Source organism: Theobroma cacao, chromosome 6, assembly GCF_000208745.1.
Source record: "Theobroma cacao cultivar B97-61/B2 chromosome 6, Criollo_cocoa_genome_V2, whole genome shotgun sequence".
Taxonomy (NCBI): domain Eukaryota; kingdom Viridiplantae; phylum Streptophyta; class Magnoliopsida; order Malvales; family Malvaceae; genus Theobroma; species Theobroma cacao.
Window position 1 is genome coordinate 25,028,549 of NC_030855.1, and position 22,139 is coordinate 25,050,687.

At 36.5% G+C, this 22,139-nt stretch overlaps 4 protein-coding genes across 10 annotated transcripts; 2 read left to right on the plus strand and 2 right to left on the minus strand.

Annotated features, from left to right (window-relative positions):
- LOC18597088 (pyruvate, phosphate dikinase regulatory protein 1, chloroplastic) lies at positions 264–2,184 on the minus strand. 3 transcript variants are annotated; one of them, XM_018123307.1, is made up of 3 exons: positions 1,731–2,184; positions 896–1,535; positions 264–697 (listed from the first exon to the last, which is right to left on the minus strand). In XM_018123307.1, the coding sequence occupies exons 1-3, from the start codon at positions 2,166–2,168 to the stop codon at positions 594–596; spliced, it is 1,182 nt and encodes a 393-aa protein (XP_017978796.1). In that variant the 5' UTR covers positions 2,169–2,184; the 3' UTR covers positions 264–593. The 3 variants fall into 3 exon arrangements, with proteins under 3 accessions (XP_017978796.1, XP_007025978.2, XP_007025979.2); XM_007025916.2 differs by having other exon boundaries at positions 896–1,496; positions 1,731–2,183; XM_007025917.2 differs by having other exon boundaries at positions 896–1,499; positions 1,731–2,183.
- On the minus strand, positions 2,688–9,764 carry LOC18597089 (gibberellin 2-beta-dioxygenase 8). Its single transcript, XM_007025918.2, has 5 exons — positions 9,434–9,764; positions 9,027–9,133; positions 5,668–6,116; positions 3,274–3,595; positions 2,688–3,178 (listed from the first exon to the last, which is right to left on the minus strand). The coding sequence occupies exons 2-5, from the start codon at positions 9,063–9,065 to the stop codon at positions 2,948–2,950; spliced, it is 1,041 nt and encodes a 346-aa protein (XP_007025980.1). The 5' UTR covers positions 9,066–9,133; positions 9,434–9,764; the 3' UTR covers positions 2,688–2,947.
- On the plus strand, positions 13,595–16,637 carry LOC18597090 (chaperone protein dnaJ 50). Its single transcript, XM_007025920.2, has 10 exons — positions 13,595–13,777; positions 13,861–13,923; positions 14,009–14,075; positions 14,219–14,278; positions 14,452–14,502; positions 14,605–14,685; positions 15,115–15,227; positions 15,320–15,437; positions 15,630–15,756; positions 16,131–16,637. Exons 1-10 carry the CDS (start codon positions 13,650–13,652, stop codon positions 16,232–16,234), a joined length of 912 nt encoding a protein of 303 aa, XP_007025982.2. The 5' UTR covers positions 13,595–13,649; the 3' UTR covers positions 16,235–16,637.
- Positions 16,754–21,913, plus strand: LOC18597091 (tyrosyl-DNA phosphodiesterase 1). Of its 5 annotated transcripts, XM_007025921.2 has the most exons (17): positions 16,761–16,945; positions 17,047–17,088; positions 17,160–17,339; positions 17,419–17,679; positions 17,756–17,917; positions 18,008–18,068; positions 18,272–18,348; positions 18,431–18,688; positions 19,232–19,321; positions 19,459–19,593; positions 19,878–20,027; positions 20,414–20,517; positions 20,606–20,659; positions 20,740–20,830; positions 21,083–21,163; positions 21,275–21,419; positions 21,510–21,913. In XM_007025921.2, exons 2-17 carry the CDS (start codon positions 17,074–17,076, stop codon positions 21,581–21,583), a joined length of 1,938 nt encoding a protein of 645 aa, XP_007025983.2. In that variant the 5' UTR covers positions 16,761–16,945; positions 17,047–17,073; the 3' UTR covers positions 21,584–21,913. The 5 variants fall into 5 exon arrangements, 2 of the variants coding, with proteins under 2 accessions (XP_017978478.1, XP_007025983.2); XR_001928352.1 differs by having other exon boundaries at positions 16,755–17,088; positions 20,740–20,841; positions 21,510–21,734; XR_001928353.1 differs by lacking the exon at positions 21,510–21,913 and having other exon boundaries at positions 16,755–17,088; positions 20,740–20,841; positions 21,265–21,358.

Genomic DNA, 22,139 nt, shown 5'->3' on the forward strand with positions numbered 1-22,139 from the left:
AAAATTTCTGAAGCCAAGGAATTTGGGATCACCTAGAAAAGATGGATTCATGCTTCTATCATGGATAAAACCAGAAACAACCTTGATTTCTCCCCCAGCCTAGAGGGGCAATACAGACACAAAAAGATTAATGATAAATGATAAAGACAAGTTAGATCTAGCAATGAGTAATTCTGGCATTAAAGTTCCTCCACGAAGCAATATATGAGTTTTGAAGATGATGAAGTTAAGTAGTCACTTAATTATACCAACGTTATAACAACTTGTATCAAATAGATAGCTGCCACTTTATTGAGAATCTTTATACGTTCAATTGACACAAAAGAAGACTTTTGTCTACAGAAAAACTGCATAAGCAAAACTCTATGGCTGTATTGCATCAATATACAATACTACACTAATAGTTAGTAACGTTAATAAAAATACTGGTACTCAAGAAGGAAAGTGGAACCATGTACAGGTTCGCTCTATTTCTCCTTGCTCCCCGGAATTCACAATCTGAGTTAAAAAGTAGGCAATTGTCTGTAATTATGAGGCAGCATTCTCTCATGCCTGCATACCTGAAAACAAGAACTTGCCATCTCATTACTTCATTAGTAACGTTTTGATATCCGTGGCATCGAACACTTATGCTTCCGGTCATGGTAGAGCCTCAATATAACAGCAGCAGTTTCTTCAATTGCTTTACCTGTCACTTCTGCATGGACAAGTATCAATAGGTGAGCCACAGATCATCAGATGCACATGTCAAACATCTTTAACTCTTAAATATCAATATTTACCATATTTTTTCCCCTATTAACTTACAAATAGGCTCTAAGCATCTCCACCCTATAGAACGAAAAGAGTGGGGAGAACTAAACAAAAATAGAGTAAAAAGGTTAACAATCTTTACCAATAACTGGCCAGACAGGATTTTGAGCAAAAACCCTGCGAGCAAACTCCAACTCCTGTTTCACATAATCCATCTCTGAATAGTTACTCCTTGCTTCCTCACTGAAGCCCAGACTCTTAGCTCTTGCTTTTCTAATCGTTTGCAAGACCAAGGGGTTAATAGTCAAACCAAAAACCTTCTCAGGGTCTACCTCAAAAAGACCCTTTGGCAATGCCACTCCTTTCACAATAGGCACATTTGCCACTTTATATCCTTTCTGTGCTAGATATATTGATAATGGTGTCTTCCCAGTACGAGAAACACCTGTGAGAACAATGTCAGCCCTGCACAAGTTTTGAGGTAGAGCCCCGTCATCCTGCTTGATTGTAAATTCAACAGCTTCAATCCGTCGAAAGTATTCATCCGAAAGAGGGAAGTTTCTCCCAGGAGCTCCCCGGGGAAGACCAGAAGGCGAGACACCCAAATGAGCGGCAATTGACTCTGTAATTGGACCCAATACATCCGTAGACGGTATACCCCACAATTTGCAAGCTTGGTTAGCAGACTCTGCCATGGAAGGATCAGCTAAAGTATAGACAAGCATTGCACCTTCCTTGGCTGCCTGCTTTATAATCTCCATCAATGTCTCAACATCATCAATCTGAACATTGCAAAACATAGAAGTAATCTAAAAGACACTACTTTTATTACCATATCCCAACCTTAAGTTTTTCAAACATTCAAAAGTTCAACCTTTATTTGGTTGTTCTTACTTCTAAACCGCATTTGGATGCAAAAACATTATCACTGAAACAAAATCTGTTAAAATATGAAACTAACAGAAAAAAAAACATACCCCGGAGAACAGATGGGTATTTACGGGGCACACACGGTCCACCAAGCAATGCTCAAACTGCCCCAAAGCTGCGTTAACGGAATGCTCCACCGTCCATCCAGTTCCATCAGACACCATATAAATTGGCTTCCCCGGTGTAAACTCCACGTCACGATCGCCATCACTTACCGTCGAAGTGGATTCCGAAGATGGGCTCTCCCTGGTTCGTTGAACTGAGCGGTTCACCTCCAGCGCCCCAGCCGGTTGGCTCGATCGTTCCAGCTTGTGCCCCGACCTTAAGGCTCGTGCCCGGTACCATCTGTTGAGCTGTGGGCTAGCCTTCAACTTCCGAACCTTTGGCTCGGGTTCTGGCTCGGAAATATTGGGATTGGCCGAGGTTGCTGCGGCGCGGAGGTTGAAGGTGGAACAAGCCAGCATCTTTGTTTTTAGTTCAACCATTATTTTATTTTATTTTATTTTTATTTATTTGTCGGAAAAGGTTTGGGCCGGAAACAGTTGGAAAAGCCTAATAAGAAAGTTTTGGGCTGCGGCAGCCTTTTGTTAAATGGGATGGTCTTGCTTTCAATATCATTGGGGCTTTTAGGGCCTGAAATTATATTTTAATGCACAAATTTAAAATCTTATATTAAGAATGACAATAATACAATTAAAATAGAAATAAATCATGGTGATTAAATGTATAAAAAAATATTGCAAAGAAAAAAAAAGAATCATGTTAATCACAAAATTAGAATAAATTTGCCAAGGAAGCAAGTTACAGGGTCAGAACCATTGGCTGCCATTAGATTCTTTCACATTTTGGAATTGTTCTTGCAATCAAATGTGAATTGGAATTCAATGCCAAATGGGATCTTTGGAATTCCCAAATTGACTCTAATGTACATAAATAAAGATTCAAGGGTGAAATATAATTCTAAGAACATGATCATGTTTCCCTTCTTCACAATCCAAAAGAAAAATAGAATCCATTGTTTGGGGCATTGCAAAATTTGTTCTTGCTCTTCAAGTTTGGCTTATGATCATGTGTGTAACTTGATATATCTGTTTCCAATTCCATCACAATTTGCATTCAATTTTCTAATTAAACAAAAACTTATACAACATTTTGTTGGGGTGGTGGTGGGGGAAAGATCGAGCCACAAATTTTATACAAATTTGGCCTAAGCTAGCTAGAAGAGATATGCAATCAAATATTTACTTGGTGAATATATATATATTTATACAAGAAACCTGGGGAGTCCTACTTTGTACCCATATTTTTGAACATCCTCCTGCACTTGCTGTCTATATTCCCTGAAGCTAAACTTCCTGTAAACCGAAGGTTTGCTGCAACTCTCTATCACAGTCTCGTACGATGGGCAAAGGAAATATGCGGCGGAAAACCTTTCCTTTGATGGGTTCGTGACGACACAATGCTGCACACTCTTGTAAAAAAGATTGCTCCATGCCTGCAAAATCAGTATTCAAGTCAGTAGCTAAACATGAGTAATCAGTAATCGGAATCCTACTGGTAAAGAAGCTGCTATTGCTATGTATTAATTACCTGGAATAAATCTCCAATGTTGATGATTAAAGCTTCAGGATTAGGTTTGACAGCAATCCATTTCCCATCTTTCACTAACCGCAATCCTCCGACCTGATCTTGGTGCAATATGGTGAGGAAGTCGCTATCAGTGTGTGGCATGAGACCAAACATTTCTAAAGCAATTGGGCATGGTGGGTATCTGTTGAGTCGGAGATAGCAGGTACTGGGCAAACAATTTTCCTGGAAAAAAGTCGACTTGTGACCCAGTTTCTCTGCCAAAATTTCAGCCAGTTCCTGAGCAAGACTGGCAACTTTCGTAGCAAACTGTTCCATTGGTGAGCTGGTTAACACATTACAAGGGTGTAAAATGATGAGTTCGACAACATTGCATACTTCAAAAGAGAAAGAATCTCCCAACTATCAGGAGGTGGGTCATATAAAATTAATAAAGAAGAAAAGGGGGACCCCTTTTGATGAGGCCACATCAAGCTTTTTTATGCTGTCAGACTGGTTTGACAGAGTTTTCCAGCTCATCTTCTTAACTTGTGACATTCACGTGAGAAGGTGCCAATGATGGCTGATGCATGCCAGAGAGAGAGAGAAGACCCCAACATGCATGCAAGGTAAAAGGAAATCCAAGGATACGTTGAATGATTTGATAGTGAGTTTTCAGACCATTTTTTCCCAGGCTGCACTGTATTTTTTTCTTTTGTTTTTTAAGCTTTTACCCCTTTCACAACCACCATGAGATCATGACCACAAGATATCAGAGCCATTGAACTGGTCTATCAAAATATACTGGGGCAAGCCTACTGAGATTCTTCCATAAAGACGATGACACCAGACACATTTGACTAGGTACGGAGCTGCGGTTTCTGTTGTTTTACATGTGAAAACTCAGAAAGCTGAGTCGCACTGAGAGTATGAGAATTGAGAGAGAGAAGCAGAACCAAAAAAAAAAAAAAAAACAACCATGTACCAAGAAGAAGAAAAATAAAATTGACTAGCGTGATAATCAACTACACCACCCAAACAACTTTAAATAAAATTGACTCTGCTGAAACTAGTCTGGTTAGCTTAACTTTCGGTTTAGTGGATATGGCTTGGTTGGAAACTAGTCTGATTAGCTTAACTTATGGTTTAGTGGATATGGCTTGGCTGGAGATATAGTGGTCGACCCAAGTTTAGAACCTGATCAATTTTCCATATTTGGGGCTACATACATGACATTCAATTATCAACATCATCTTTCTTAGGATGGAAATAAGATGAACACAGAAACAAAAAAGTTAGCTTTATTAATTTCAATTTAGGTGAAATTAATTCCTTAAATCCATATTTTCTAAATATTATATGTATACTTACATAAATAATTTATTAATTTCACCCTCACTGACTGTTTATGCCATTAGAGTCACTTGCAACTAAGTTAGAGACTTGAAATAGTATGTCAATGATGAGGTCAATAAAAAACACCTTTGAGAAAGAAATTATTAATATGATAGTAGTAAAGTACCAAAAGATTATTAAAGGATAAAAAAGAATAAACATGTCAATTTATATAAATAGTAAAACTTATTAAAATTACTTAATTTTTGTATACATGATCCAATCCAACAGCACCTTTTTATCAATTTTACTAATTATAAAAGCTTTATGACGTCTAATCAAGAAAGCTTGACTCACGTGTATAGGATGCGCCCAAAGAAACATCAAGGACAAAAGTGCAAGTTGTAATCTCATTCTGGTTCCAAACCCGAATTATCTATTTACATATGCCCTTTGAAAAGTATATTTGTCTATTGATGGAGAAAAGATTATATAAATATCGAAGCCAGTCTAATGACATACCAAAACCAAGACTCAGCTTGAGATTACAATTGCTTTCACTCCCCGATCTGTTCCCTAATTAAGCTTTAAGTTTGAGTTTTATAAGGAGATCATTGGACAATGGAAACCCAATTGCGTTGATGTTGTATTTACTCTTGACTACAAAACTAGGACGATGATTTTGTGGAAACTTTTGATCTGTTGGTAGGTCTAAAGAAAAGCTTCTTTCCTGTTTAGAGGAATCTAATGCATCTATTGATAAGGGAAAAGCTTAAAAAGCACCCTAATGTTACACCAAATGAACAACCATGGAAAAGACTATGGATTGATCCTCGTTGTCTCGTCATTACAACAAGGAAAAAATTATAGCTAAACTTTGAATTACATGCCGACATGCAATATTAGCAGTTATACATACAACTACTAATGGATAAAACAAAAGGCTTTGTTGTCTTAACCTTAAAAGACATGATTGCTAAACAACAAGCTGATTTTTTATGCTCTCCTAGGTCTTTGTTATTTGTCAAGAGAAGGAAGCAACGAAGAAGTAATTAAATAAAGAGGAAGCTTTTGTGTGAATACCTGAGAGTAGTGTCGAAGCCGCCAGGGGTTGAGATATCGGTCATGGGAATGTGGAAAGCTTCGGACCATGATAGCTGCCTGAGGGAAGTAGCTGTGGGTGTGCCCCAGCGGTAGCTACCAGCGGAGAAACACCTGAACTTGTTGTGAAAAGGCTGCTTGAAAACTTTCACTTGCTCCTCTCTCATCGTCTCCAGTATGTCCCTGGAAATCCCATGATTTATGACCTGGAAAAAACCCCACTCGTGCGCAGCCCTAGCTATCTCTTTCTTGCACCCTTCTCTCTCCAGCTCGCCGCCGAGGCCTAGTCGGCTTAGATCAATCAAGGGAAGCTCCCGTTCCTCGACCGTGTCGCCAGGGTCGTCGTTGCTTGGAGAGGACTTGATGATGGAGTTGGCAAAGAGGGTCTTGTAAGTCTCGTGGAATGGTGGGTCCGAGTCCATACCTAGCGGCTGATGATCAAAAGCGGGTTTGAGGAAGAGAAAAGGAAAGGGTTAAAAATGGGTAAATTATGAGCTGTTGTATGTTACTGTTAGTGACGGGGGAAGGGTAGATGGAGACAGAGGAGGGATCGAGACAACAGGCTTTTCTTTGTTTCCGTTCGATGAAAACATTATGGCGTTTGCTTTTTCTCACGTTTTTGGACCTTGGGGACAAAGTTGGATCGCATGTCTTCTTGCTACGGCACCTTTCCTTTGGAGCCATCTATATTCATTGTACCCTCTAGTTTTACTCATGTCCATAGTCTCCTACATTCTTCTTTCTTACATGCACTTTTCTTGTTTCTCTCCTTTTAATTAATCTATTTACTAATCCCATCATCCATGTTCCAATGAAATCATAGATTTTTGAAATCATAGATGAATTCCCACTATCGATGGAAAGGTAAAATCTCTTTTGGACTTGGGAATTTTCAATAGCATCCTTGTTTACGCAACCACTTAACATTTGCTGTGACAAAAAGTTGAGAATCTAGTTTTAGTTAGTCTCTAAATAATTGCTGCTAATAGATATTTTTGATGCACAAGTCGATACGTATTTCATTTTTAAAATGAATTTTGTTATATTTGGATTTTGATTTGAAGGAAAAGGGCATTTTAAATTTTATCTTTTGATTAGAAAATCATACCTTAATCATTTGAATCAAATATTCGTATTATATGTGTGATACCCAACATCCCCAATCAGATGTGAATGTGATTGTTAAGACATATCACTATTAGCAATTTGAATTTAAGTTTTTGAAGATCATGTAGTTTAGACTCAAAAAGTTACTGAGTCAATAGTTGAACTTGAGTTTTTACAAAATGAATATGTAAATAGTGTAAAGTTATAATAAATGCCAATGAATAAATGGGACAGCTACAAGAGACTCATGCAAAAATGCATTCATTGAGTGGGACCATATTTTTCTATGTCGGCTAAGCTTATGCCTCCATCACACCCTTGATCATAAAAACAGTACGGTATTGTGGCTATTGGCATCACCAAGATTGAATGGAATTGCAACATCCCATTTCCCCCATTGGCCTAAACTCAGATTCTACACGACTTTATTATCCTATTAATCATCAATCTAATCAGCTTTTCAAAAAAATCAATCTAATCAGCCGTTCTTGCTTTTTTTTCTTGATAACAAAAAAAAATTGTATACAGATTCTGCAATTATACATGATTGTAATCTTTATCAGACAGATCAAAATTTTATCAGTGCACACACGTTTTCTATTATGATTATTTATTTGGAGTTAGAATTTTCATTCTCACCACTCACCAGCTTAATCTCTCACGGAAATATATATATGCTTTGGGTTCACATGGATTCGCATACGTAGGACGACAAGGGCACGATTTTTCCATTTAGGTTTCCATTGAATTCTTGACTTTGGTAGAATAGAAAAACAAGACTTTGGTCATGTCGACATATTTGATGGAAAATACACTAATTAAGTTTTGGGTCCTAAATTGCATTCATTTTCCTTGCTTTAAAATCAGCCAAGACAACGACCCGCTCAAGATGGGATGTTTCCTTTTCTTTCTTTACCAAGCCAAAATAAAAATAAAATTTAGTACATGATTCCTATATATAAAATTTAAAGTTTTTGGGTAAGATAAAAACAAAAAAACTCGAACAATTTTTTTTTTTAAATTCGAAACACGTACTTATTTGGGGTATTTTTAAAAATAACTCTTAAAAAAAAATTATTTTTAAAAATAACTCTTTTTATAATTTTAACTATTTTTAATCAAGTTTGATAAAATTATTTTTAATGAAATTACATGCCATAATGTTATACGCTATTGTTAGGTTGTCACACACCATATACTAAAAATCAAAATTTTCAAATAGTTACCCATCATAAGCACATCAAAACCATCGCTTAGTGTCTTGAAAGTGTAAAAAAAAAAATTTAAAAGTACTGGAGAGAGAAATCGAGAGCATAGCAGATGAATGCAGAAGAAAGAAATCGATAAAATTAGAGAGAGTTGGATGGTGAGGGAGAAAAATCGGAAGTACAAATAGAGAGAAATTGTTATGAATGTTTTAATTTATTTGAAATACTTTCAAAGATATTTTTATCAAGTCATGGTCAAATATAGCTAAAAACAGTTAAATTTATTTTGATTGTTATTTTTAGAATACCCTTATAAAAGAAAGTTATTCTTCACAATTTTCTCTACTTATTTTTCCATAAAAAATTTAATAAATCCTATTTGGTCATTTTATTTATTTCGAAATATCAGTTGGGGTGATGTTATTATGCATATCCTAGTAGGTACTATTATAGATACTCTCTCAATAATTTATACTTGACACACTCAAATTCATTCAACTATAATGATCTTGTCTTTTTTGTCTCAAGTATAGGAAGAGATGGAGACAGCCAGATAGGGAAAGGAGAAAATAGGAAGGACGAGAGAGAGAGAGAGAGAAAATGTAAGAATTGTCGTGAAATTTGGGCTTTGCCCCTTACTGATCACTGATTGGTAGTGCAGTCGCATATACCAGATGTTTAGCAGACAACTTTGACACCACTCGCATTACATCTTGTCAATCGCAATTGGCAAACATATAGCTTCATCACCATGAGCCAATTAGGTTGCCAAATTAATGTAAAGCCTTCTACTTAATCCTTAAGGTTTAGATTTTACTAACAAATTTTAAAATAAAATAATTTTTTACAAGATAAATTAAATAAAACTAATATTGACGTAAAAACACATTTCGCATTGTTGGAAAGATCTTTAAGTACAATTAATATTTTAATTAATTGACGTAAGAGAAAAGAGGAATCAGATAATATACAGTAATGGAAAAACTTAGAATTGAACACTTTATTATTATTTTTCTCTTATCTTACCTGGTTAATGTTTGCCATAAGATTATGAGTGTCCACCATTTTATGCTTCCTTGAATACCCAATCTCACACCAGACTAGGTGCTTTAAATTCTTGCCGATGTATTTGTCTGCATGATCACCATTAGGACAAAAGAAGAAGAAACAGAATAAGGTTTTCAGTTGATTCTTGAAGCATCAAAGATGAAAGAGTAAGCTGACCAATATCAGTAATTAAGGGATGTGACAAAAATTTAAAGATAACTGCTTGCACTTCACTGCACGTACATGTCTACGTCTAGCAGTAGTTTTCAGCTTCTATATATATTATATCTTAATGTAGGTAATTTTCTGTACTTTTTGGAAAACAAGAGACAAGAGATGGAAATGAAGACATAGGACAAGCAGAAGATGTAGCTAGTCATACTTACAAGGAAAAGGAAAGCTTCAGAACTTGATATCAAAAGGGTTTGGAGGAGCTAAAGACACAGGAGTAAATGTTAAACACACTTGAGAGAAAGGAAATTAAATGGTTACATGTATATATAGAAGAGCAAAGAGATTGAAGGAGAGATATGTGAATGCTTTATTTGTGTAGTCGGGGAAGATTGAAGCGCAGATATTTTTATAGGAAAAAGATACCCCATCAATCATTATAATTATTGATGTTAATTATTAGTAGGAAATAGAAACAGAAGGATTGAGAGCCTATGCTTTAGAGAAGAACACGCGTCTTTTGCAACTATCAGAAAAATGCAACTGCTCGCACTGTCCTTTCTTCGCCTTTTTCAAACGTAATTTAGCATAAGCACAGAGAAAAGTGGGTTCTCTTCTTCCTATTGTTTTGATAATGAGAGTGATCAGGATAGAGAGATAAAGGTATGGGGAGACTTGGAAGAACGAGAACCAAATGAAATCTTGTTGTAACTTGTGACTGAAAATTGGTACAGCCATGCTGAAGATACTTGGCTGAATCTACACCAATTGAAGGTTTGGTTTTGCATCGATGAGATTTTCCGATCTTAATTTTGTTTTTCTGTCTGATCATCAGTAAATCTGAGGAACAAGGCACATGATTTCTTCTGGGTCCAATACTCCAATCATGAAAACCGTAATCTCTGTGAGCTAGTCCATGTCGGCACAGAAATACATACATATAGCACAATGTAGAGTCACATGCATGTAACCATTTTCCAGCATAAGATACAGCTGATTGACCTGAGAATCAAAGGGGGGCGCTTCCATGTGTAGTGCTTTGATATAAAAGGACATCAGGATCCCGAAGAATGATTCATGCCCAAAATCCTTCAAGGCAAATGTCTAAGCAAAATATCCCTCAAATTTACTATACTGTTAATATGTGGTATTTTTAAATTCAATTCGACACTGATCACTTTCCCTTGACAGTCTAAAATCTTCTGTTCTTTATGAAGAAACCAAACGTTGCAATTAAAAAAACATGGCTTGCTGCCCCTGGTAATATCAGGCACGTTTTCCTGATAGAATAAAAAGAGAATTGCGAAAGGCACCATTGGCCCCACTGCTGTCATCTACACTCTCACTCGATTCTCCATTCAGGTGTGTCGAGCAAAGGGTATGTAGCAGCTCTGTAATCATGTTATTTCAGGCTTGCAGGGGGGTTCAAGCAGGCTGCTGGCGAGTTCTTGACACTTGTTGATAAAAAATTATGCCTAATTTCATAACCCAAGTTGCATATATTTGTGTAGTGCTGTGCAACATTTTGGCCTCATAACATTATTTGTGGTGCTCATGTGTTGTGACTAAAATTAGTCACAGGGTGACAGGACTGCTGGGAGAGGATAAGGATGGTGAGGCAGTGCACTTCCTGGATATATATATATATATATCTGGTTCTGGAACCTTACCTGCAACGCATGATGCAGGTACCATGTCTTTGTCTAAATTCGTTTAATTTTTTTTTTTAAGTTATTTCATATATTTAGAGGATCGGACCTACATACAGTGAGATATTTATAAGATATTTCTTTCGTAAAGAGTGGGAACAACATATATAGACCAATATTTAAATCTCAATTTATTGATTTTCCAACTCTATGGTAAACTTTGCAAGCACATATTGTCTGTGTTGTCCACAACAAGCTAGCTAGTGTTGTAGGCTGAGGAAGTCAAAGCATATTGATAAGGCCCAAAGTTTCAATTAAGAAACCATGTGATTCATCTGCAGAAGGAGCAGCAGTCGTAGTTGTAATGGGCCAAAGGTTGAGTTGTCTAAAGGTACGTACCTTTTACCGTCCTATACCATCCGAGTATTTACCACGACTTGCCCTGCTCTTTCAAGGACCAACAAACAGATGCAATAATCTGCACTGCAATGAGGGTACTCAGCCATGCACTCTCTGATTATTGGAAAGGAACTGATCAGTTCTTGCCTCCATTATTAATGTTACACCCCTGTCCACATGGACGGTCCATGGAAAATTAAAGGAGGGTGCAAAATGGTTCGAGCTGGACATGGAGTGCGGTTTGTGATCATCTTTTTAATAAAAAAGGGATCAGTCTCTCTCAAGAATTTGATCGTTGGAGGCGTGGGCGGTGCGGTCGACGACTCAGGGTGTAAAGGTTGAGTGGTGGGATGGGCTTAACAGGTCATGTCGTTGTTGGGAGCCCTCCCTGTTTGCTCCTAACCCAAATTTTTATTTGCCTATTCATGATTGACAAAATCTTGTACTGTTGTTTCCAATTAGACTCCCACTCAATCATTAAGAGCCCCCCTCTCAAAGACTCGGCCTTTTCAAATTTAATACGTAACGTCGTGGTTCCGAGACGTGGCGCTAGCTTTGGCCATCGACGGGTTAGCCACTTCCCATGCCGACCTGCTCGAGTCATGTGCATTGCTGGGGTCTTTGCTCCTTTTTCCTGTAGCAGTTAAAGCTTTTTATTTTCGATGCTCAAATTGTCTGACCTTTAGGGGTAAGTGAGGGATATTGCAGGGAAGCATATTGCAGTATTTGATTGATGTTTTAGAGATGGGTAAATAATCTCTAGCTATGTGATTGCAATGAGTTGGAGGGAAAGTTAATTTCTCTCAACAAACGGAAAGTAAAAAAGATTTTATTTTTCAACTTAACCTCGCTACTCTTTTTTTTCTCCTTCTCGCCTTTTTCTCTTCCTTCCTTCTTGCTTTTTTTTTGCGTTCTTCTCACTTTGCCTTCTCCTTCCTTCTCACGACCTATAGGAAGGGTAGTCCGTCAGCAATACTTTTGGATCAAATTTCACTATCAAATTTAAAAATTGAAGAGATTGAGATCTTAAGTTTTATGATAATTTAAATTTTTTAAAAATTTTAAAAATGTTTTGAGAAAAATTTATGTTTTGGATACTGAAAATTGAGAGAAAAACATTTAAACGATTTATAATCGAGAAAATTTACTTACGAATTAAAAGGATTTGAGAGGAAAAGTTGTTTGGGCACGAGAAAGAAATTATTCATAGATTTTGTTTAAATTTTAGCAATCTATCTATCAAGAGAAAGAAAGCGTCAAATACGTTATTCATAAATTACGGTTAAATTTTTAACAGTAGGTATCTATTTATTGATAGATAGATAGTATAATATATCAATAAAATTTTTTATCTATTGATAGATTTTTCTTTGGATAATATTTTTTTATTTTTAAATTTTATAAGTTTAAGGTAAAAATAAATATTTAGTAATTTTTATATTTTTTAATATTTAAATAATCAATATAAAAATATTATGTTTTCTTAATATTATTATTTATTATTTTAATTGCTTAAAGTTGAAAAATCAAATTGTATATTAAAATGAAAATTTTATTCAATTTATATGTTTTTTATACGTAAGGATTATTTTGTCAATTGATATTATATTTTCAATAAAATGCTTACAAACCGAACACTATAATGTATTCCTCTCAGCAATCACATTCTCTACAATTATCATTTCTCTTATTATATCAAATGTTTCAATATTATATTCTCAACAATTATAATTTCAGCAACATATTAAACATAACTTTAGAATGATAGGAAAACACTTCAATCTCTACCATTGGGGGAAAAAAATGCACTGCTACATCTCAAATGTGTTTGTACCAAACTTCATAACTCAACTTGACAACATTACCATCATACAAATAATTAATGAAATCAAAGTTTCTATTTTAATCTCTTTAAAAATTAAAGAAGGGTCATCATTCAGGAATCGAGAAAATAGACTAGTTAGTCATGCTTTTTCCATCACATACTTATAACAAACCCCATTTTCTTGATATTGACATCAACAAGTACAGAATCATATAACAATTCCAAATTTTACTTAGATATTTATAATAATCGGATATACTATTAAATAGAAGAGTTTGGGTTAAAATATTTTTTAAAAGAAGATACCCTACGATCGACGTGTCTAATTTATAGGCCCATTTCAGCCCATAAAAGTGACTTACTATTGGGGTAAAGCCCAAACCAAGCTGGGTATGATGTAAGAGTCGCTGGAGGCCCGGAAGTTTGAATCGTTGACTTTTAAGCGAGTCAGATCAGGGGGTATTGTTGTAATTACATCACAGAAGTCTGTTTTCAGCTTCTAACTGTAAAGGCATTTCGAACGAGACCAGACAACGAAAAAAAAGAAAAGAAAACACGATGAAGACGATGGCGCCACCGGCGGCGATTCGGTGGTGCGCAGTCCTATCAACACTTGTTCTATTTCTCCTCATCTCGCCGTCGGTCGCAATTTACTGTGACGAAGACGATTGCTATGATCTTCTAGGGTCAGCTCCCTTACTTTCACCTCTCTCCGTTCATTTTATGTTTTAGCTTCTGCTAATTTTAACTTTATCTTCGTATTTTCTAGGGTTTCTCAAAATGCTAATGTCTCGGAGATCAAGAAAGCTTACTACAAGCTCTCCTTGAAATAGTAAGCTTCTTTCTTTGTTTTTGACTTCTTCAATCTCTCCATTGATCTAATTGTATCTTAAAGTTGGTTCTTTTTTCCTGTCTAGTCACCCGGATAAGAATCCAGATCCGGATTCGAGAAAGCTCTTTGTGAAAATTGCCAATGCTTATGAGGTAACTTCAATTCTTTGGTCTTTCAAATTACATGAATTTGAGATTTACTGATTTGTTGTTTTATCAGTACCGTGGAAGCTAGTGATTTTCCTTTTTCATTTTACCTAAAATCTAATAACAAGTTAATGTTTTTTTGGTTGCAGATTTTGAAAGATGAAGCCACAAGGGAGCAGTATGATTATGCAATTGCACATCCGGAGGAGGTAAGATATTGTATAATGTGCCATAGGAGTATATTAAGATTGTAATATGTAAATTGTGTTTCTCATGTGGCTTTGTCAATCTTGTTATCGTCATGAATCATTTGATTTCACCACGATTGACCTTGCATGTTAATAGAATTACTGATAATTGTTAATTTTTCTTATCCATTTAGGTGTTTTACAATACAGCTCGTTACTATCGTGCATATTATGGTCACAAAACGGTGAGAATTATTTTAGTATTTAGTTATTAAGTATTCTTTCTGGTGCAGCCTAGGGGTGTTGCATTTATTTGTTACTTACCATTCAATATTCATGCATTCTAGGATCCTCGTGCTGTCCTGGTTGGTCTTCTTCTGATTCTTTCGGCATTTCAATATCTAAATCGGTGGACTAGGTATAATCAGGTGTGTTACTATCAAGCATTGTCTAAACTTGGTTATTTCTGAATGTCAATGTAATTACATTTGATGGATGTGGTGAATATTGGTAGATGAGTATCACTTAGAAGACTGAACTTTTAGCTATGTGACTTCTTTGTATATTAGAATAGCACTTGTCATTGCTTCGAAAGATATAACATTCAAGCTCCGCTTAGTGGTTGTTACCCCTCCAATGGAGAGTCAAAGCCAAAGATTCAACTCCTCCCTCCTCCCCCAATCAGCCTTGTAGATAATACAGAACAGCATGATAAGAGAATTTTGCTTCTTAACTATTTTTTTGAAAAGTGCTGCTTAACTTTTATAATATGTGTTACCTATTTTTCAGATAGAAAGGCTTATATTTCCCTATATTTTACTCTCTCTCGTTTTCCCTTTTTCCTTTTCTGGATTCAGGCTGTAGCTATGGTCAAGAAGACACCTGCTTACAAAAACAGACTGCGGGCATTGGAACTTGAACGCAGTGGAGGAACCACAAATAAGAAGAAGAGTAACAAGCAGATGGACAAGTATATACTCATTTGATTCTTGACCCATGAAATTCGACTACAATGATGTGTTTTTTTTTTTTTTAACGATATGATCTATATCGTCATGGCAGGAAAAAGGAGGAAGATCTCAGCAAAGAGCTTGAGCTGGACATAAAGGGAGCTGAAAAGCCCTCCATCTGGGAATTAATTGGCATCCGTTTCATTCTTCTCCCTTATACTATTGGCAAGGTTAGATTACCAGCTTTTAATCTAAGAATAGCTACAATTTCTGATTAAGATTAGTGAATACTAACTATGCTAGATATATCTGATTGTTTGATTGCTTGCTGTTGTTGCATTGGCAAGAAAAATGCTTGACTCAGACTTCAACCTTAGTTTTCAGACTGAAATTGGTTACTGATTAAGTTCCTGCCTCTCCAGCTATTGTTGTGGTATGCCTGCTGGTTCTGGAGATACAAGGTGAAGCGAGCTCCATATTCTTGGGAAGATGCATCTTACTTGACAAGAAACTCCCTCAGAGTGCCTCTGGATGCATGGCTAAACATTGGTAACTATAATTAAGTTCCTCAAATTTGTATAAAGGCAAAATACGCTTTTCAGGATTTAGCTGAGGTTTGATAGATGATAGAATCGTAGAATGGCTTGTCGAGGTAGTCATATGTGCTAACCATCTTAGTAATTTCTGAATTTTTTTTGTTATACTACCTAGTTAGATGAATTACTTCATATCATCAAAGATTTGCATATTTGTGTGAACTTTATGGCTGCAGCACACATCAGAAGGATACATCATTCCTTCTGAGGTTTGAGCCAAGGCCTCTGGGAGCTACCACATATACTTCTTGATTTCTGTGCTGTTATTATCCACTGTTTGTCTTAAATTAGTATGTTACTAAATTAGATCTTGCGTGTGTTTATTAGATGAAGCAACCAAGGAGGATCTTATTCAGAGACGATTATGGATTAAGTCCAACTTAGAGAGCTACCTAGCAGAAATGCGAAAAGAATACAAGCGCAGAAGATAGGAGGATATTATCTCATTGCTTACTTGAGAGTGTTTGCCGAAACTTCATAAACATACAAGATAAGAACCGCATTTTACTAATATAGTTGATTTTGGTTTCATTTATACTCGAAGGCAGAGAAGACCGTTGTTGCTGATTACCAAGTTTTGATACGTAACACTGAAATCTAATTCTTGTAGCAGAGTAGTGAATGTATCATTTGTAAACTCCCATATAAAAATTTTAGATGGCTTTATTTTTTTGGTTATGTGGTCATAGGCCTTAATTGCTCCAGTAATTGCTGGTCAGCACATGTGACCATGCAGCTAATACAACTGATGGTAATTGGATTGTCTTTATCATTCTTGATGAACCTGATGAGATATCATTTCATATTGATATCTAACTCTATTGGAATATGCAATTTCTTTGTCATATTCTATACAAATCGATATTTTAATTAATTCAGTTATAAATTTTATATATCAAATCAAAAATTAAATAAATCAATTTGATTGAAATCGAGTAATGCTCAGCTCTTACCGAAAGCGGTGCACTCGAGTATAGAGTAGTAGCACCATCTGCTAATGTAGAAAACACTACTGGTGCTACTACCCACCACCGCCTGTAAGTGTAACGTTATTAAAACGCAGCGTCGTACCGCATCACTTCCCTTCTCCGGGTCGGAAACTGGCAACGATCGGCAGTGCGCGAATCGTCCCCAACTTAAAAGTAAAGCCTTTATTCTCTACGTTACAAGTTCCCCAAACAAAACTACTCTCACCTCTCCCGGCTTTGCTTTTCCATCTCCTTCTCCTTCTTTCCACTTTCAGGCACCAAGAAACTCCACTTACTCAGTCATGCCTCGCTCTCAGGTCGGTACGCTTTGAAAAGATTTCTCTTTTTGGTTTTTTGCTTTGATAACTTAAGTTTATTTTGTTAACAGATTGGGTACTTGGTCCCTGTAAATAAGAATCTTGAAGAGAGCGCTTCACTCCCTAAGCTCCCGCTCTTTTACGGCCCCAATTTCATCGGCCGCGACGATGTTTCTGTTCCCGACAAGAGACTCAGCCGCAAGCACATTGCTTTAACCACCTCCCCTGACGGCTCCGCTCATTTACTCGTCGTAAATTCCTTTACTTTTTTAGTCATTTCTTCTCTCTCTCTCTTTTGTTGATGGATTGTTGACTGGTGGAATTTTGTAGGAGGGGACGAATCCGGTGGTTGTCAGGTCCGGTGAGCTGAGAAAGAAGCTGAGTTCCCGAGAAAATGCGGCGATTAATAATGGTGATATTATTGAGTTAATCCCAGGTCATCACTTTTTCAAATATGTATCATCGTCAACTGGTGAAAAGAAGAGAAGTTTTGGTGAAGCTAACAGCGATAGAGAAAGCGAGAAACTTTCTGCAAAGAGAAATCGAAATCAACGTCCCGAATATAAAGCAAAATCAGCTAACAAGTTGAAGGTATTGAAATTTTGAAAAAATTTGCTGAATTTTGCTTAAGAGCTTTGTTTTTGACGGTTTGGTTCGAATTTGGTAGGAAGAGGAGGAAGACAATAATAAAGGGAAGATATTTGTTGAGGCTATTCGTAATTTTTGTGTTTCCAATGATGAGTTACCGCATACATTTCGGCTTTTGAAAGTGCAAGGCTTGCCCGCCTGGGCGAATGCCAATTGTGTTTCAATTGGGGATGTAATTCAGGTAATAATAGTGATTCAAGTTATGTGTGGATTCATTATTTTACTTTTCTACCTTTTTACTGCATACTTTGATTGCTTATTACATTGCTAGGGGGATGTTCTTCTTGCTGTCCTCTCAAATTACATGGTAGATATTGATTGGTTGCATTCAGGTGAATTCTCTTAACTTTTATGATGCTATCTGTTCAGTTCCTCAAGTAACATGGTGTAAGGACTTTGGTTATGATGTCTGTTATCCTTTTATCTACATCTCATTTTGGTACAGTTTTTGTTGTTTGATTATGAGAATTTTTTTTAGCTGTTTTATAGTTTCTTTTGTATATCTAAAACAATTTCTGCCTCTTGCTTGGTGTAGCTTGTCCAAAACTTGCAAAAATCCCCAATGTCTTGGTTATTCATGGTGAAGGTGATAGCAGGCTGGAGCATATGAAGGTCAGCTATAGCAATAAATATTCCCTTTTATCATTGGAAGCTCAACTTGTAGCTTGTGGATTCTCACATTATTAATGCTCAGAGAGACAAGCCTTCCAATTGGATTCTGCACAAGCCACCATTACCCATTTCATTTGGGACACACCATTCGAAGGCAATGCTCCTTGTCTATCCTCAAGGAGTGAGAGTTATTGTTCATACAGCGAACTTGATATATGTTGACTGGAACAATAAAAGTCAAGGTTTATGGATGCAAGATTTCCCTTGGAAAGATCAAAATAACTCAAAGAAAGGATGTGGATTTGAAAATGACTTGATTGACTATCTCAGCACATTGAAGGTAACAAATTTTAGCAATTTCTGTGGTTTTGGTGTTAATTACATGTGAAAAACACATAGATGATCAACTACTGTTCTGTTAATCTTCCAATGGTCTATAGCAACACAGTTGTGACTTTGATAGTTCGATTGTCTTTCCTCCGCTGTTCTGGAGTTCTATTTCTGAAAACTGATTCCTTCATTATATAAATTGTTATTAGCAGATGTGGTTTTTAATTCTACAGTTGACCTAATACATTTCATCTCTAGTTGATGATTTTCTTCTCCTATCATGATTGTATGCCACCAAGTTGGTAGACTTAATATTTTTATTGAAATTAGTTATTATCCATTGCCAATTTCATTTTTGTTGTGTAATAGAGAATTTAAAACTTTCTCTCTTTCATACAAATCCTACGTGATTCTAACTGAAACTTTTTATATTGTAAGGCAAAATAGCCAATCATTCTTTTCATTTGTTTTTCCTTACTAATCAAGTTCAAGTAGATTGGAAGACTTATTTGTTTATTTATAATGATGCCTTTCATTTCTGGAATATTTACAGTGGCCTGAATTCACTGCTAATTTTCCAGCTCTGGGAAACTTCAACATCAATTCCACGTTCTTCAAGAAGTTTGATTATAGCAATGCAAGGGTAACATTTTATTTGTTTATTTAAATTTTTAGAAGTGATATTTCATATTTACCGGGAGGAATAATGTTACAGATGGAATCTATTTTGTTTCTTGCTCATACTCGTGTGGAGCATATAAGCTATTTGATGATTTTCAGGTCCGACTAATTGCATCTGTCCCTGGATATCATACTGGTTCCAATCTGAAAAAGTGGGGACATATGAAGCTGCGTACTGTTCTCCAGGAGTGTGTTTTTAATAAAGAGTTTCAGAAATCTCCTCTAGTTTATCAGGTATTGTTGGACCTTTAGTCGTGTATAGTGACATAGTGATTTAGGGTGAATATTAATGCTCATTACTCTCTGGGATTTTGTGACAGACTTGAATGATATTTTGTTTTGTTATTAGACTTTATTTTCTATAATATGTCCTCTTGTGTTTGGTTCTGCACCCAGTCATACCTTTCGTTTCTTCTCTATGAACCTTTCTGTTTAGATTAAGAGAAGAAAGTGGTTGTATACATTTTGCTTCTGGTGATGGTATTTTTTCATTTTTTTTTATGTTTCCCTTACTGCAGTTCTCTTCCCTCGGTTCATTGGACGAGAAATGGATGGCTGAGCTAGCATCCTCAATGTCATCAGGTTACTCAGAAGATAAAGCACCCCTTGGTTTGGGGGAGCCGTTGATAATATGGCCCAGTGTGGAAGATGTCAGATGCTCTTTAGAGGTACTATCAAGTAGGCTTTTCCTGTTAGCCTCTTAGCCGTGCATCATCTCCATTATTGCACAGTCATCACTGACCACTGTCAGGTTCTGAACATCTTTATGCTTCCCAACAAATGGCTCTTTAAAAGCATATAATCAATTCAGTGTGAAACCCATTCACTCCAAAAAACCTTTGGTTGTGTCCAACTCAATTTTGGTGGCTTGGTGAGAGAGCAGAGAATACTGTTAATGCCTTCCCGTTTGATAAACTGCATGTTTGAGAGCTTCTCAGTGTTAGCATTAGGCCTTAAACTAACTTGTTAGTGTTACCAGTGGATGTTGAATAAGAATAATATTTCTTGTTGAATGAAGTTTGTTTTGCATTTGTTATTCTACCTTATTCTCCAGGGTTATGCAGCTGGAAGTGCGGTTCCAAGTCCACTTAAGAATGTGGAAAAAGGATTCTTGAAGAATTACTGGGCAAAGTGGAAGGCAAGCCATAGTGGCCGCTGGTATATCTCTTTCACCCCTGGTGAAGTTTGAGCTAGAAAATATCAATTAGTGTTGTGGATGTTAAAACTTTGGTTTTTGGTGTTTCAGTCGTGCAATGCCTCATATCAAGACATACACCCGATACAAGGGCCAAAAACTGGCGTAAGAATTTATCATGATTTTGGAAGCTTTTAATTTTCCCTTCTCTCATGCCGATTTCTGAAACTTTCTCATGAATGTAGTTGGTTCTTGCTAACTTCAGCAAATCTTAGCAAAGCTGCCTGGGGAGCACTTCAGAAGAACAATTCTCAGTTGATGATCCGTTCTTATGAGGTAGATAAATGGTACTTGCCATCTGAAAGCACAGCTAAGGTGTAGATGTCATTTTGAATATATACTGAAAGCATGTCCCAAGCTTTCAAGAACCTACATATTCGACAAATGAATGCATCTGTTTTTCTTTATTTTTTACTTTTGTATGATCTTCTCATTAATTGAGTTTGCTTATTTTATTCTCGTTTATTTCTTTTGAGCTCACTTAAGCATTGACAGTATATTTTTATGCCTTTCTATGAATATTTCTAGCTGGGTGTGCTATTTCTACCATCTCATGTAAAGGAAGAGGGTGGTGAATTTTCCTGTACGGGTAATGGAGGTTCATCAAAGGTAACGGCTATTCCTGATTCAATAGCAATTCTCTTGACTTGTTGGCTGAATTAGCTGGGAATGTTTTTGGGCGAAGCCAATGGTAAAACCGATTTTATTAGTGTAAATCAGGGTAGTGGTAGATGTGGATCAATCGGAAATTCTGAAGTAACAAAAACGAAGCTAGTTACTCTTGCTTGGCAAGGAAGCAAGACGTCTGAAGTAATTCAATTGCCTGTACCTTATGAACTCCCTCCTAAGCCATACTCCTCCGAAGGTCACAAAGCTTTAATCTCATCTCATCACCTACAATTCATACAAGCTGCATTTTCTGATTCATCAAACTGTTTTTCTATCTCCTTTGCAGACATTCCGTGGTCTTGGGAGCGGAGATACAACAAGAAGGATGTTCATGGTCAAGTTTGGCCTCGGCTAGTTTAACTGTGCTTTCAAAGATTTCCTGATTTCAGTAGATTGCACATATTGAATTCTGTATAGTCATAAGCTGTGTCGACAGGAACAATGGCTGGCTCATTTTGGCCAAACTCTAAAAGGGTAAAAAGCTTGCTAACCAAATAGCATTTTCTGTAAACTTATTACTCCTTTACCCGGCATGACAAGATATCCTGTTATGTTTTCACCCTCGACCCTTTTTCTTCCTCGTGGGTTCTGGCCGAAGGTGACATAACAGGGATGGCAAAGTTCTGAGGTGGTGACCAATGACCATGGAATAAATCGAATTGGGCAATCATGTTTTCTGTTTTTGCTCCATTTCCATGGCAATTTCTTGATCGATTGACCTTAAGCTATGACCCCCCAACGTGTGGAAATAAAAATGGAAATATGTGATGTGAGAAAAACTTGGAATGAATAGACAATTTGAAACATTTTTCACTGGTTAAATCCCAAAATTTACAAGATTTTGACATGGCTTTATCACTGCGAATTAATACTCATCTTAAATGGAAAAATATTTTTATGACATGCATGGGATCAA